Below are 16,574 nucleotides of genomic sequence, written 5' to 3'. Positions count from 1 at the left end.
GGGGAAGGGACTCCCGACCTCGTGCAGCAGGGCAGGAAAGAGCTGACAGTATGACAGGCTGCACAGGCTGGCTCCTGTGGCTTACAAGGCACACTCTCCACTCCTGAGGACGCCCACTCTCAGACAGCAGTCATACTCACCAGAACGGAGCTGCCCATCTGTCCACTGTATATCATCTATCCTTGTCCTTAGGATCTAGGTGAGACCTGTGCAGAAGCACAGTGCCTGTTGCTTCTAGCACAGTTGGCCAACAAGGAAAAGAACCACGGACAAGCCATGCTCTTGACCGAGAGGGCTCAGCAGCTTGGCGGAGCTGAGGAGTTCTGGTACAATTTAACCCTGACTCTGGCTGAGGCAATCTTATCCTCTGAAGAAAAGGAAAAAGAAATAGCGGTGAGTTAGAGTGGCCCGTGGACAACACAGGAGTACATGGTGATGGGACAGGGTGGGGGTTGGTGGCCATGCACTGAGGTCTCTCCCCAGGCCCTGATGAGTCACATGGTGACATGTAATCATCCCATCCAGGTTTGCAACCTGTTTCAGAAACTCATAGATACTTTCAGGGTCCTCCAGAAAGAAAGACCAAACCGAGCATCCCTGCTGGAATTCCTCATCATGGAGCTGGAGGCCAGGTAACGAATGGTGCCGGGTGTACCAAAGCTGTGGCTATCTCTACCACGTGTTCCCTCTGGTGCTAAACCCAGGAAAGCTCAATCCCAGCAGAACCATGAGCTCTTCCCCTGCTCTGTGTGCCTCGCGTGTCCTCAGGCTCCTTCTGAGGATCAGACCTTCCTTCCACCATATGCCTCCGAGCCGTGGGCTTCCTTCCAGCCAGCCCACATTTCTACAGTATCTTTCCTATGGATCTTGGAGCCTCTAGGCTTTGGCCCCTTGTGGAGGGTTGTCAGGGAAACCTCTCTTCTTCCACACACATTACTCACAGACTTCACTTCACATCACAGGACCTTTTCCAGGCGTCCTCTGAGCTCACTGACTACAGATGCAGGGGTCCTTGCCTTGTTTCTGCTTCCGTTTCCTCTCTGGAAAGTGCTATGGGTACTGTGTCCCACCAGCTGGTCTTGATTTGAGTCTGTAAGCAGTCTCCTTTCGGCATGGTTTCCATGGGCGAATCTGGTCCCTGGGGGGTGGGGACCCCCCCACAGTGCTCCTCACAGTGCCTCTGCCTGCCCTGATACCCACAAGCCTTTCACGCTTGAGCAAATCCTTAGGTAGGTGTGACCCTGCCTTTAGGAGTGATGACCAGCCAACACCCAAGTCACATCCATTACCATAGGTGTGCCACAGCAACCATTGTGGGCCACCAGGGAGGCCTGTTAGAGCCTAACTTCATTGATCTGGGCCCATAGCTGCATGGTGGCAGGGCATTGGTGTTTCTTTCAGTGTCTCTGGGTGGATAGTGGGCAGGAGGGACACGGTGGTCTTGGGCTTTTGAATCTGGTGGGGAAAGCTTCAGTCCCCATAATTCTGAGAAGACACCTGTCCAGCAGGTGTGTGAAACTTCAAATCCAGGTCGCGGGCAACCTGGCTAACCGGGAAATTCTTGAGTGCCCGTGCTTGCTGTCGGATCTAGAAGATCACCTGTTGAAACTTGAAGAAAACTTAATACTCAGTGGCTACAAGAAAAACTGTGTTGACTTAAAACTAGAGCATGCAAAGATAAAGAGGTAAGGGTGTTATCACACACTCCACCCATGCCACTGGAGCTGCCCGAGTTTCTGCACTCTGAACAGGGTCCACCTTTGAGCTCTCCCAGACAGCCTCAGCTTTTCCTCAACCTCCGACATAGGGAGACCCAGCTCCCTCCCCAACTCCCTCCCTGCTAACCCACCTCTGCAATCCTGCAGGGTGTCCAGCAGCTGCTCCTGCTGCTGCCACCACAGCTATGCATCCCAATGAACATGCAGCTGTCCTCTCACTCCTCACAGTGCTCCTCACAGTGCCTCCCTCTGCCTGCCCTGATACCCACAAGCCTTTCACACTTGAGCAAATCCTTGGGTAGGTGTGACCCTGCCTTTAGGAGTGATGACCAGCCAACATCCAAGTCACATCTATTTACCACAGGTGTGCCACAGCAACCATTGTGGGCCACCAGGGAGGCAGCAAAGTAGGTGACTGAGCCAAGAGGTGGAAATGTGGGGCATTGCCTTATCAGATGCCTTTCAGGCCAAGATTATTTGCAAATGAAATCTCCCACTGTACACACTTTGTCATTCTAACTGCTCAGTATCTTGTTTTAAAACATACTTAGAGGAGATGGCTCCATTGGCAAGCCACTAACCTTGCAAACACAAGGACTTGAGTTCAATCCCCAGAACCCATGTAAAGAAGCCAGGTACGGTGGTGCACATGTGTAATGCCAGCTCTGAGGAGACGGAGACAAGTGCATCCTTGGGGATTGCTAGCAGAGACAAGGCAGGAATCCCTGCGTCTGTGCTCTAGCCTCCTTGGTGGGATTTAGGCCAGTGGGAGATCCCGTCTCTAAAGAAAAGTGGACAACTGAGGAACAGTGCCAGGGATGATCTTTGACCTCCACATGCACATACAATGTACCTGTACACTTAAATGAACAATTCAACACACGTAGTGAAAATAAAATGTCTTGAAAATACTGCTGTGTGCAAAACACTTAACTGCAAAAATGCTAAGCACTGATAAAATGCACAGCATAATTATGTGGAAATTGTGTGTGACATATTAGTATACCATGTACTAGCTTGAATCTTTGTTCTAAGTTCCACTCTTATATTATATAAAGGATATGTGCCCAAAAGGAAAAAGATGAAGAACAAAAAACTGCCTATTGTGTGGAAGTGTACAGTTTGTCCCAGGAAGCTATAGCTGAGGAAGAAGAACTGTTTCACAGAATCCAGGGGATACTGTCCCTTCAAGACGTAAGTACGAGCCCACACACCCCCGTCATTGTTGTGCACAGGACAGCACTGCCTGGGAGATCTGATTTTAAAACACAATCAGCCAGGCACAGTGGGGCACAACTGAATCCTAGCACTTGGGAAGCTGAGGCAGGAGTATGTGGAGTCCTAGGCCAGCCTAGGCTACCAACTGAGACTCAGTTCTATAAAACGTGCATGAGCTCACACACACACACACACACACACACACACACACACACAGAGAGAGAGAGAGAGAGAGAGAGAGAGAGAGAGAGAGAAAGAGAGAGAGAGAGAGAGAGAGAGAGAGAGAGAGAGAGGCTGAGGACATAGTTTAGTCAAGAGAGTTATGTATGTTCTTTGCCTTTTTCACCTTGAACCTCAGCAGTCTCCTGTCAGATCTGCCCAGAAGCTGGAAATATTCTTGTATAGAAGAGAAGATCGATCCCAGCACTTGGGAGGCAGTGGCAGGTAGATCTCGAAGTTCCATAGGCCAGCTTGGTTTACAGAATAAGTTCCAGGACAACCACGGCTACATAAACCCTGTCTTGAAAAACTAAAAAAACAAAAATAAAAAACCAACCCTAAAACCAAGAAAGCAAATCAAACCAAAACCAAAAACCAAAACAAAAGGAAACCAAAACCCAAACAAAAACAACAACTCCCCCCCACAAACCAAACAAAAACCCTTTTCATATTCTGTATTAAAAAAAAATTGTCTTAACCAGTATTGTTTCTCAAATTGAAGTTTTTATCACAACTGTAGCTGATTTTTGCATTGTGTGAGGTTTTGGCTCTAAGTGTTTTCTACAATGGAAATGTTTTATCTTCATAAAACAACAATCTCATAAACATAATTTACTAATAAAAGAAACCTACACTTTAATATGCATTTTGCATTTCCATTGTATGTCATACAGAAGTTTGGATTTATCCAGCTTCAGTTTTTTTCTTCCATAAAGCTAAGTAGCAGTTTGCCACACATTAATAAAGGGTCTTTTCATTAAAAAAGAAGAAGAAGAAGAAGAAGAAGAAGAAGAAGAAGAAGAAGAAGAAGAAGAAGAAGAAGAAGAAGAAGAAGAAGAAGAAGAGAAGCTCACCTTCTACTCCTAGTACCTTGGGATCCAGATAACAAAAGTAGACATGGTGGCTTGTGCTTATAATTCCAGCACTGAGGATGAGAGGGTGTGACCCTGGGCTCACTGGCTAGGCATCTTAACATACTTGGCAAGGTCTAAACCAGCAAGAGACAGTGCCTCAAAAACCAAGGTAGATGGTTCCTAAAGAACAACACCTGAGGCTGTCCACTGGCCTCCACAGGAATGGGCACACACATACCCATACATTTGCACTAAGCATGGACACACATATAAGAACATACATACATACACAGAGAGGGGGGAGAGAGAGAGAGAGAGGAGAGAAGAGAGAGGGAGGAAACAGAGAAGAGAGAGCACCTGATTTACATGTCGGCTTAGAGTAACAGTAACTAGACTCGTGCACCCATACAAAGCATTTTTAAAAATACACAAACAAGGATTTCTCAACTCCCATACATCAACCATGCCAGTTAGTGATCGCTGAGCTTAAGTACCCACTAGCCTCAGCTATAGAGATGGAACCAGGTAGAGCCTAGATGAAGGTCTGAGTCAAGGATATAGAATCCTGAGAGTTTAGGGAGAAGGAGGCAAAGTGGAACCCAAGGAAGAAGAGCGCTGCTCACAGATGTCTAGAGGCTGTCCCAGAGTAGCCATCTAAAGACCGCTCACCTGTTCAGGAAAGGAGGAAGCCGGCCAAGGCTGGGAAAGAACCACCTAGAAAGATTACAGGAAGTGCACTGGTGCCCACTGAGGCTCACAGGGGTGAGCAGAGTGCACAGAAGACCTGACCTCAGAATTTGGCAGTGAGTAGGAAAGTGAACCCAACTATGTGTTGCCTACAAGAAAGCCATTATGAACATAATGATAAATGGAAGGAAAGCAAAATGCTGCAAGGGCTATCCCATACTAATGCTGATCAAAAGACAGCTGGAAGCAAGCAGGCTTCATCTCAAACATTATCAAGGATGATAATATTTATCTCATAGAATAATCTAACCAAGAAGAAAGGCACTCCAAATGTAATAACCATAATCAGACAATTTAAAAGTATATAAGAAGGAAACACTGGTCTTAAAAACATGCTAAATCTATTAGAGTCAACAATTTTAGCACCCTACTCTTGTTTTGCTTTTTGGTTTTTGTTTGTTTGTTTTTCGAGACAGGGTCTCTCTTTGCAGCCTTGGCTATCCTGGACTCGCTTTGTAGACCAGGCTGGCCTCGAATTTACAGAGATCCACCTGCCTCTGCCTCCCAAGTGCTGGGATTAAAGGCGTGCGCCACCACGCCCGGCCTTAGCATCTTTTGAGTAGAACAAGTAAACATGAAGTCAGCAAAGAACTAGAAGATGGAAACATTGTCGACCAACATGACCAAATAGACATTTTCCTTTAAACGTTTCACTCAGCAAAAATGGGATTAACAGTCTCACACAACTGTGGAATGTCTTCTGACACGGGCTATACTCTGAACCACAAAATGGGTCTCAATAAAATTGAATCATACAGAAGATGTATTAATGTCAAAATGGAATTAAATGGGGGCATCAAACCCAAGAAGTGGAGTAGAAGACTCCATAGACACAGAAAATGGACTAGTGGCTTGTGGGGACAAGGTGAGGAATAGAAGGAGCTGCTAGCATTTGAGTTCCCTTGAAGGATGATGACAGTGTTTGAGAACTGAACCAGCAGGGATTTCATGACACTGAAGATTTATCATGTGCTCCTGGATTGCATGTTTTAATTTTTAGATTAATTTATTTTATGCACATGAGCATTTTGCCTGTGAGTATATATGTGCACTACATACATGCCTGGTGTCTATGTAGGTCAGAAGACGGTATCAGATCCCTTGGAACTGGAGTGGCAGATAGTTGTGAGCCACCATATGGGTGCTGGGAATCAAACCTGGGTCCTCTGAAAGGGCAGCAAGTGCTTTAAACCACTGAGACATCTCTCCAGCCTTTGTACTTCAAATTTGTTAATTATGTTATGTTATGTTGGGTTTTTTTTTACCTCAAATTAAAAAACAAGACAAAACACTGTGTGCATGGAACACCCCAAATATTTGGAATTTAAGTAAAATACAGCTGACAACTCAAGACCAGAGAAGAAGCCAAAGATAAAATGTTTTGCAATAAAGGGAGGAAAGGACATCAGGAGGTTTAAGATGTCACCAGTGTGGTACTTAGGAGGAACCCTGGAGCACTAAATACCTGAATAATAATAATAATGATAATAGGTCAGAAATCAGTGATCCCAGCCTTTACCTGAAAAACAAAGAGCAAACTACATCCAAACTAGGTAATAGAATAGGAATTAAAGATGGAGTTTGTAAAAATCAACGAAATAGATCCACCCTCTCATCCAAAACAACCCCAAAGCAAATAAAGTCCACGGAAGAAGAATTTTCAAGACCTTGCACATCAGGCCGTAATCTCTGAGCTGAGGTTCAAGCTCACCACACTTCCCAAAGCTGGTTCTTTGTGACAGATGAGTTGGTAAACTGAGTCAGACTGATCAACAATCTATAAGGGAAGTAAGTGCCAAACACTTACTCGGCCCTGCGACGGATTCTACCTATGTTCAAAGGATAGATATGGGACATATGAGTTTCACAAGTCAGGTGAAATAGGCCCACACTTGCAATGCCCATTCACAATGAAATATCTCTGTAGCACTCTATGAACTAGGGAAATTGAGTTTTTAATTGAAAAAACCTTATCACCAAGCCCAGGCAGATCTACTGCTGACTTATACCAAATAATTTTTTAAAAATATCACTTCTAAGCAGATTATTTTAGAAGGTTGAAAGGGAGGAAATAGGAACTATTGAAATGAAACTAGTATAACTCCAAAATAAGATAAGGCAGGGTGTGGTCACACGTACCTTTAATGTCAGAATTGAGGACACAGAGCCAAAAGGGTCTCCGTGAGTTAAAGCCCAGCCTGGTTTGTATAATGAGCTCCAAGACATCCAGAACTACGTAGTCCCTGTCTTAAAAAAGAAAGAGGGGGGAAAAAAGGTTAAAAACATTACAAATAGCCGGGCATGGTGGCGCACACCTTCAATCCCAGCACTCAGGAGGCAGAGGCAGGTGGATCGCTGTGAGTTCAAGGCCAGCCTGGTCTACGAAGCTACTCCAGGACAGCCAAGGCTACACAGAGAAACCCTGTCTTGAAAAAAGAAAAAGAAAAAAAAAAGAAAGAAAGAAAAAGAAAAAACCAAACCAAACCAAACCAAACATTACAAACAAACAAAAGTCCACAGACTAGTGTTGCCCATGAACACAGCTACCATAACACTGTGTTTACTGGTAAAAGACTGACTGATTCTCCCTTTGCTAAGGATGGTAAATGTCTTACCACTTTTATCCAGAATTGTATTAGAGATTCTCGCTAATACAATAAGCAAGATAATAAATTAAAAGCATTCGGCTGGGGGCTAGAGAGATGGCTTAGAGGTTAAGAGCACTGACTGTTCTTCCAAAGGTCCTGAGTTCAATTCCCAGAAACCACATGGTGGCTTACAACCATCTATAATGTGTTCTGATGCCCTCTTCTGGCCTACAAGGTATACATGCAAGCAGAGCACTGTTTATATAATAAATAAATAAATAAATCTTTTAGAAATTTTAGATGAATAGAAGGAGTAAATAAGCAAAATACTTTTTCATGGATAACATGATTATGTAGAAAATAATTTAATATACCAAAATAAGAACTACAAGGTAATGAGCAAATTTAGTTGAGTTGTAGAGGTATATAGTATATACATTATATGTCTATACAAAGAACAATTAATTGTATATTAAAATTAAAATGGTATCATTAATGACTACTTAAAAATAAAAATTGACCTCCAAAATGTGAATGCTTATAGTCCCAGAACAATAAAACATTGCCAAAAATAGTTATTGATGGCTTAAATAAATAAAGACAAAAGCACTAAATGCCATTAAGATGTCAGTTTTTCCTAAACTGCATCACTACTGCCTTTTTAATAGATATTTACAATATGATTTTAAAATACGGAAGGTTGAAAACAGCCAAGACAATTTAAAAAAAGAATAAGAAGCCCAGTGGTATATGACTTTAAATCCTATGAAAGAGCTACAGCAATCAAGACAGTGTGTTTAGTGGGAACATGGACAAGCCCAAGAATCCAGAAATAGAAACACATACAAAATCCTCAACAGAGGCACAACTCATGGACCAGACTTTAGATGGTGATAGAACAACGGGAAATGCATGTTTAAACCCCTGAACTTCAGCTCAGACCTCAGACCAAGGTAGAAAATAACCACAAATGGATCAGAAACCTAAACCAGAGTCGGAAGACCATATTACAGCACATAGGAAAGTCCCTTGGTGATGACATATTTGGCAAAGAAATGTACCCAATACATGATCCAATAAAATGACACATTGATAAACCGGTCTTCTCTTTAAAACACACTATCAAGAGAAAGGTGAAAAAACCACAGGCAGGGAGAAAACATTTGCAAATTTTATTCCTTGATAGCAGTAACATAATCAGGAAAGCATAAAGAACTCTCAAAACTTAAGGGTAAAATATTTAAAATGAGCAAATAATTCGAAGAGACATTTTCTCTATAGAAAACAAGCACATGGAGAGACAAACATCATACGGATGGGTTGCAATCATCCTGAGGAAAAGCAGACAAAATAAGCACATACTATATGATGCCATTTATACAAACTAATTATTGCACCACAAAGCAGGCAGTTGTCACTTAGGAGAGAGGAAAGCTGTCTTGAGCACACTGTACCAGCAACAGAGACAAACACAGTTGTGTCTTTTTAGAGTGAGTGGATCTATTGAACAAAAATAAATTCACAAGAATTTTAACAGCCGCAATTTTTCCAGATTACCCTGTCTACTTTAGTAATCTGTCCAAGGCATCTGCAGGTCCTTGCTTTCCAACCTTAATTACTAATATTAACTCTCATATTACACTGCACACAGTAAATACATATGTGTACATGTGTTTACTAAATATGCATATAAGTGGGTTACAGTATGAACAGTCTACAGCTAGGTTCTTGAGGCTGAGTGAAATTACGTAGAGTCTGTATTGATAAAGAAAAGAAGATGCTGTTGCTGTGGAGACGGGGCTGAGGAAGAGTCAGATTTGAGAGCAAAACTGTAGTCCCTGCAGAGATGAGAAGGCAGAATCAGGACAGAGCAGGGACATGGCAGGTTCAGGTCTGAATGGGCAAGCAGACACAGTGTTGCATTGGCTGTGTCAACAGTGGGTGAACAAGCAGAGCAGAAGCCCCCAAGGACAGTCAGAGATTCTCTGCCTGTGAGTCCTTGATGCACACACACCAGGTATCAGATGATAAACGGGGGGGGGGGGGGGGGCGCGGAGTGGCTGTGCCACCCAGTGTTAAGTGTCCATCACTTTATGGGCGCCAGGTGAGGGAGCCTGGTGTCCTGACTCATGGGCTTGGTTTCCCTAATAGGATGTTAATATCCCCACGTGCCCTTATGATTTCAGTTCAGCCCAGTAATTGTATAGAGTAGCTCCTTTCTCTTAGGGATAATTCATTTATGAGTCTATGCTGCGTATGTGATGCCTGCCAGACAGACGGTTGTGCCTGTGGGTCCAGCCAGGAACTCAAGCATCCTTTACCCTCAGAGCCACTTGTGAAATGGAATCTCTCTGGGCAAAGGCCCAGCTGGAAAAAAAAAAAAAAAACCCTCAGTTTATACACTATGGAGTAAGGTAGAGCAGCGGGTAGCCTGGCATCAACACAGGCTCACGAGTGGACACAGGAAAAAGTGACCTTCACTTGTCGTCTATCTATTGCCACGTCAAAAATATATCCACTTTAGACTTCAAACGTGTGCTGTCTGTGACATGGCAGCTCGGCCTTGTCAGAGTACTTGCCCCGTGGTTGGTCTCCTCAGGAACAGCGCCTTGTTTTACCCACCTCCCCACTACCTCAGGTACAGAACATCAACTCCCCACTGATGAGGAGGCTGGCCCACCTCAAGCTCCGCCTGGCAGAAACGTGCCTGGACATGCTGAAGCTGGTGTGTAAGGAGGCCCTGGAGCAGCTGGAGCAGGGCTCCTTTGAGAAGCTGCTTTCAGACTTCCTTCAGAACACCAGTGACTACTCGTCCATCGGCTTGGTAACTGCGGGCAGCCTTAGCCCACCTTTCTCTCCTGGGGGCCGGCCAGTCACTCTGGAAGCAGGGTGCCAATCTAGGGGACCCCCCCAGTCCCCACCCACCCTATCCCATGCCATGGCAGCTTTTGACCGCTCTCATACCTTGGTGCAGATAGGCACTGTCTGATTACCGGGAGGACTTAACTAATAATGAAGAGCTTATTGGAAGGAACACATGAGTATATGTAGGCTTGCAGCTCCCAGTCGCAGGCCTTGGGGTTACTGCTCAGTTCATGAAAAAGGGCTGATAAAGGTGAATTGCATTATCTTAGAAAAAGAAAAGGAAACCATGAGCTGGGCATGGAGCTCAGAGCAGTTGCCTAGTATACCCCCTCCCCCTCTCCCCACCCTGGCCCACTCTACCCCTCCTACAGTGAAAACAGAACAAGTTGAGTAACTGAAAATCTGTTTGGAAGAAAACCTTTCTTCCACAGGGCCTGTGCATGCTAGGCAAGTGGCTCCACCAGCTCAGCTGTAGCTTCAGAACTTTCCCATTCCCTTAAATGCCATGAAACGTCAGGGTGAGCATAAATGAATCCCACAGTTAACCTCTAATTATTACTGAGTTCTGGCATATAGTAATAGAAGTTGCCCTTTATGATTCTTTCAATATCTTAAGTCCTAGACACACCCCCTCATACTACCACACAGGACTACACAGAGAAAGCCTGACTGGGCAGAGGTTGCATGACAGCCATTGGTGGTAACACAATTCCTTGTCTTCCCAAAGCAATGGTTCATCTTAAAGCGGACTCTGCCTCACTTGGTGCTAGCACAGCTGGAGAGTCTGCAGCCACTGTCCATGGGCTGCGTGGACATCCGTGCCCAGCTTCTGATCCTGGCTGGGAAGGCCCTTCATCTGTTGTCTGTGCAGACAGACCCCGTGTATCCTTCCTTCTGCTGGGAGGAGGACCTCTTGGTAGGTGTCCCCTCTCCCCACTGAAGTCTGGTCCCTGTTGCTCCACCTTGGCTATAGAGTTGGCATGTAAGAGGTATTTCACTAACTCAACTAGGAAGGGCCTGCCCATATCTGTCTGTCTTGGTGGCTTGAGTCTGGTTGTGAACAGGTCCCTGGGAGCTTCAGAAAGCTCAGGCACTGCCTGGAGTACACTTATGCCCTGGGGGATTAACCTCCCTGCTGCGATGCCCTCACACCACACAGCCTGGGGAATCTCTGAGAAGATTAGTACCCAGGGTTGTTTGTCCTGAGTTCTCAGACTGTAGACAGCAGAGGACCAGTAAGACCCATGCTGGGTGAGCAGGCAGAGCTGGGGCCCTTGGTGAGCAGGCAGGTGTTTGTAGCCACTGCCGAGGTAGCAAAGTCAGGGAGCTCGGATCCATAAACACAAGCCCCTCACCTGTCCGTCCTCTGGAGGACAGTGAGGAACGGTCAACTCCAAGCATGCCCTGACTCCTGTGTGGAGTCAGGAGGCCCCTGTTCCTTTTCCTTAGGTCTGGCTATTGCGGTTGTCCAGTCTCTGGACACCAAGCTCAATCTTCCTTCTTCTGAGCTATCTTCTTGATTTCCAGACGGGATCTTTCCTCTAAGCCCATTTCCATGAAGCTTCCAGAGTTTAATGTGTAGAAACTTTCTCTGAGTTCATTTATGGGCTTTCCAAGTGTCGCTGTGATTTCTTCCTTTGGTCGGCTTGATGGCCCTGAGGATCTTGTCGAATTGTGAGGCTGTCATTACTGTCACAGGCACCTCCTGTTCCTGATTGCTAGCCTGTTCTCACAGATGCCCTCTGACTGTAACGATCTGCTAAGGCTGCTGGTAACCAGGGCCTGGTTGGGGTAGCCTTGACACACACATGGGCAAAGTATGAGAGGTGGCTTCCCTGGATGTCAGCTGGGCAAGGGTCGCCCAGGCCTCCTACGTGGAACTGGCTTTTCTTCCACTTTGTGTGTGAGCCATTGAGAGATCGCCTCCCCCTTCCCACCACATTGGTAACACCTTTGATTCCACAAACTCGTGGCTCCTGATCACTTGCATGATTGCTTACAATTTCCATGACTTGCTGATCTCTACCATCTTTCCCTTGCCTGGTGTCTGTGTTTTCCCTGCCAACCAAGCAGGAATCCACAGATACCTCTTATCACGCGGTGTACACCGTAGGTAGGTGCTAAGCAGAACAGCCTGAAATCACTGGAGCTGGACATGGACGCAGAGGACAAGAGTGCAAAGACCTCCTCCAAGGACTCAACAATCCTCAAGGAAGTCTCCAAGGAGCAAAGCCGGAAGGCTGAAGGTCTGAGGGTATGTAACACTCCCTGTCTATCTCCTAGTGGCCTCTGCCTCAAGAGCCCACCTTACCTTGAGCTTTGCACTGCCCACAGAAGAGGGTGGTGCTGGCCCAGAGGTTCCTGGCTCAGACATCAGAGGTACTGCTGCAGTGTATACAGGCTTCCCTGAGCAGCAACCTTATGGACATCGCAGCCACTGCCAGCATAGAGATGGTGGAGTGTATTGGTACCCTGGATCCCGTAACCACCTGCCAGTTCCTGGCACTGTTCCAGGTATAGACCTCCTCTGCCCATGTCCAAAAGGGCCCTTGTCTGTCACCCTGGGAGTGGGAATACCTCAGTTCCAGTCGGCAATGCTGCTTCCCATTAGACAAGACAGGGGTAGTCCTGTGGCTGAAAGAAGAGCCTCCCCCCCCCCACATACACACTATTCTCTGAGCCTCAGGCCATGCTAGCCCTCAAGTAATAGAAGCCAGACAGGAACCTGATCTCAGTGAACACATGCTGTGTTTACCCTTCAACCCTGAGTCTCCATGGTGGGACATAAGGGCTAACATAGTCCTGCTTCATGGTGGACAGGGGTCCAGCAGAGGGTGACCCACACAGACTCCTACATGCCCAGTCATGGCTCAGTCACCCCTCTGCCCTTTCACAGTGCACACACCACTCTTCCCTGCTCTGTTTCAGAGCTGTTCAACCTCGGAGATGATGCGAAACGTTTTGCTCACGGCCACGCGCAATACTAGCAGCTCACAGCTGGCGGCCCTGCTGCAGCTCCACCAACGTCTGAGGCAGCTGGACAAGACTTCCACAAGCCTGTTTGCCAGTGTAGAGCAGAGGCTGGCCAGCACTTCCAGGGTAATGGGCAAGGGAGCCCACGCACGTACTCCTGTGGCCTGCAGGCCTCTGTGCTCACTTACTGAGTGCTAAGAGGACAGCTTCTAAGTGGTGCATGCTCTGCCTCTTCTAGCTGTGTGGTTCTGGAGGACCACTCAACCTCTCCAAATCTTATGTGCTGTGGGTACAGGTACAAGAAAGCTGAAAGAATTGTAGTTCCTTCCCCCTCAGTTGCCACAGGGGAGTCTAGGTCTTGGTGAATAAATAGCCAGCGAATAGCCAGTCGCATCTGGCAGTAGGCAGGCATGACACTAGAGCAGTGGCTCAGAATGCTGTAAGCTTTTGAAACCTCAAAGCCCACCGCAGCAGTGACACAACTCCCCTAACAAGGCCATACTTCCTCATTCTTCCAAGTGGGGACTAAGCATTCAAATATATGAGCCTATGGGGCAGCCCATCCTCACTGAAGCTACCATAAGCTTCAACAGCTCCCCAAAGACAGAGATCACCTGTGAAACCAGGCTAGCTAGATCTGCAAGAGAAGATGCCTACAAAGCACAGTAGTGTATTCACACAACGGCACATACTACAGCAAGGAGAGCTTGTCACGGCATGACCCCGCACGGCGAGGCTACCCACATTCCCGAGGTGGCCAGTGGACAGGCAGAAAAGCAAGCCTCTACCAATAAAAGCCTGTTCATATCCCCTACATGGAGGAGCTAGGATAACCACACAGCTGATCTCTTCACCCGCCGTGTGGGTACAGCCATTGCAAACACAGTCCCCTGGGGGCTTCGTGTAGGGTTGCTTATTCCCTGACTAAAGTTTCCTAAGAAACTTTGCCATGAGCAAAAAACAGCTCACCCAGGAATATCTTGGGGTACTCCCCAGGGCCCATGCTGGCTGGCCTGGGCGGTGGAGAGCCTGAAGTGCGCAGTGTCTAGGATTACGCAGATTATCCGTGTACAAGGTTTACAGAAAGCAGGAAAACCAGGGGCGGGCGGTGGGGGGGGGGGGGGTCTGGCCTAAACTGATCCCAAGTTAGTTCAACAGCCTGAAGACCCAGAGCTAAGTGGAAGCTCTCACTAGGCTCAAGAAGGCTATAAGGAAAAAAAAAAAAAAAAAAAAAAAGGCTATAAGGAATGCCCTTTAGTGCTTCTGGGAAGCTCATCAGCAAGTAGGCAGGAGCTGGGCAATTTAGAGGAGTTTCTCGTGCCTCTGCTGCCCTCTTGTGGTAATAATGCATCCCACGGCCCACACCACCTAGGGGGAGAGCAGTGACTTTCCCCTGTCAAACACAGGCATGGCAGAGCCTCTGTGTCACAGATCAGCATTTCAACTACCTGAATGAGATCCCGCCTATGTTCCGGATCCTCTTTCTGCAGCACTCACAAGACAGGTGAGGCTTTTCCCCTCCTAGCATTGTAAACCTCCGCCCTGTGGAAAAGCTCAGCAAGGAGGCATGGGCACAGCAAGCTTACCATACCTCAGGCCCTATCCTGAGGCAGGCTGGGCCATCTGGGAAGCGTACTGGGCAGACTCAGATAGCCCACTTGACAAGTGTGGGCACCTGTTCAATCCAGACACATAGGAAATCCTCTTCCACCCTCCTGGAAAAGGCCAGGGTGAATTTCCATGATGGTGGAGGCACTCTGTGATATGTGTCCACACAGGATCTTCCCAGTAGTTCTGTGTTGGCTTGCACTTCTGAGCCTTTTGTAATTTCACTCTTACTTGGGTTGTACAGAGTGATTTCTGGGTCCCTGCTTGCCAAAATAAACATGGAAAGGCACACGTTGGACGCCAGCAGCAGACTGGCTTGCGAGGCTCCTGAGGCATATGTGCCTTGATGTTTACCTCTGGGAATGGACCTGTGACCTGCACTCTCCCTGCAGGTCCTATTTGTATGGTGCTGCGTTTGAGAGACCAAAGTCCATGCCTGCGCCCAAGGGGAAAATGATACCAGTGGGTGGTAAGCATGGGTGTGAGCAGGGCTCCTCCCACTCACTCCAGATGGGTTGCAGTGGGTGTGAGAAATCCCTACCACACAGAAGGACCTCCCACTTCCAGATACAGGGCATGAGGGAAGGCTGAGCCCAGGATAGAAGAGAAAATAGAGACGCCACAAGTTTCTAAGGGATCTGGAGCGTCCATGTCTCTGTAGAGCCCCCCACACAGTCACCACTGTGTTTTGCCTCTTTTCCGGGTACCAGCCCTTGTACCGCTCAGAGAGGAATGGGGAATTCCATGTACCCAGAAGAGTTTCCCATCGCAGGTCCCATCTCTGAGGCATCAAGGTTAAATCCCCACACAAGGACTCCTGCATCTCCGTCTGTCCACTCACTTCCCCGGTAGCTCTGCTCTGAGCCCTGTAAAGGCCACGGGTTTGTCTCTACAGGTCACTGCAAGGTAATGCGGGTGCCTATGAGTCCAGCTGCCATCTCAGACCTGTTGACCAGTGTCCAGTGGTTCCAGAGGCATACACAGGACCAGGTACACAGTAAAGATGTCACCCTGAACCCCAGTGTTTAAGGCCTGAAGCTCTAACTCATATTGAAGACTGCAGTCCATCCCTCTAAGATTGGGTCAGGCTGGGGTTCTGGGCCCAGATCCCAAGAGGATGAAGGGGAAACCCTGTGAAAGGTGGGGAGCTCCTGAGTCCTTGACTTGAGTGTGACTCCAAAGAAGGGGTCTAGCTACTTCTCCGCAGAGCATAAGGGTGCCCGTCCTGGGCCTATCCCTACCAGCAGAGGACACGGTGTCCTCAGAGGACGTGGATAGGGCTGAGATGCCAGAATGGCCTCCCTGAAACTGTTGGGGACATTGTGTTGGGAAGGGCCATGCCAATGTTCTAGCTGGAAGGGCTGGGGCTTGGTTCTTTTTTTGGTGTCTTTGCAATGCTCTGATTGGGTGAAAGTCATGTCTAGACACCCCTGGAAAACAGGCTGTGGTTTGGGTTGGGGCAGAAATCGGACACCTTGCATGATGAGGAGCGAGACTTGTGCATGCAGAGGCTCAACAGCATCCTGGCGCACATGGAGGAATACATGAAGCCCATCGCCCCCGTGTTCACCTTCCCAGATACCAGGTATCAGCATGCTATTTCCTCCTCTGAAGGCTCCCCTGGGTGGCCAGCTTCCTGACACCAGGTGACGTAAAAGGAGCTAGAGGCTGTTGTACATGGGCTACGAGACCCACAGCAACCAAAATCTTTGTACAGAACAGAGGGCAGCTGGACGCAGCTAAAGGCCAGCTCCAAACCCAGATCTAAACAGCAACGTGCTGAT

General features: G+C 47.3%; 1 protein-coding gene across 1 annotated transcript in view; it reads left to right on the top strand.

Moving 5' to 3' along the window:
• The window catches only part of Cfap46 (cilia and flagella associated protein 46), an 84,886-nt gene that overhangs the window by 53,571 nt on the left and 14,741 nt on the right, over window positions 1-16,574 (top strand). The window contains exons 36-48 of the mRNA XM_051145550.1: window positions 193-393; window positions 526-632; window positions 1,509-1,685; window positions 2,777-2,912; window positions 9,983-10,168; window positions 10,937-11,129; window positions 12,327-12,463; window positions 12,544-12,723; window positions 13,138-13,308; window positions 14,589-14,686; window positions 15,183-15,259; window positions 15,686-15,780; window positions 16,254-16,375. Coding sequence (XP_051001507.1) covers window positions 193-393; window positions 526-632; window positions 1,509-1,685; window positions 2,777-2,912; window positions 9,983-10,168; window positions 10,937-11,129; window positions 12,327-12,463; window positions 12,544-12,723; window positions 13,138-13,308; window positions 14,589-14,686; window positions 15,183-15,259; window positions 15,686-15,780; window positions 16,254-16,375 — 1,880 coding nt within the window. The remainder of the gene's footprint in view (window positions 1-192; window positions 394-525; window positions 633-1,508; window positions 1,686-2,776; window positions 2,913-9,982; window positions 10,169-10,936; window positions 11,130-12,326; window positions 12,464-12,543; window positions 12,724-13,137; window positions 13,309-14,588; window positions 14,687-15,182; window positions 15,260-15,685; window positions 15,781-16,253; window positions 16,376-16,574) is intronic.

This window comes from Acomys russatus, chromosome 5, assembly GCF_903995435.1.
Source record: "Acomys russatus chromosome 5, mAcoRus1.1, whole genome shotgun sequence".
NCBI lineage: Eukaryota > Metazoa > Chordata > Mammalia > Rodentia > Muridae > Acomys > Acomys russatus.
This window is presented reverse-complemented; position numbering and strand designations above follow the sequence as displayed.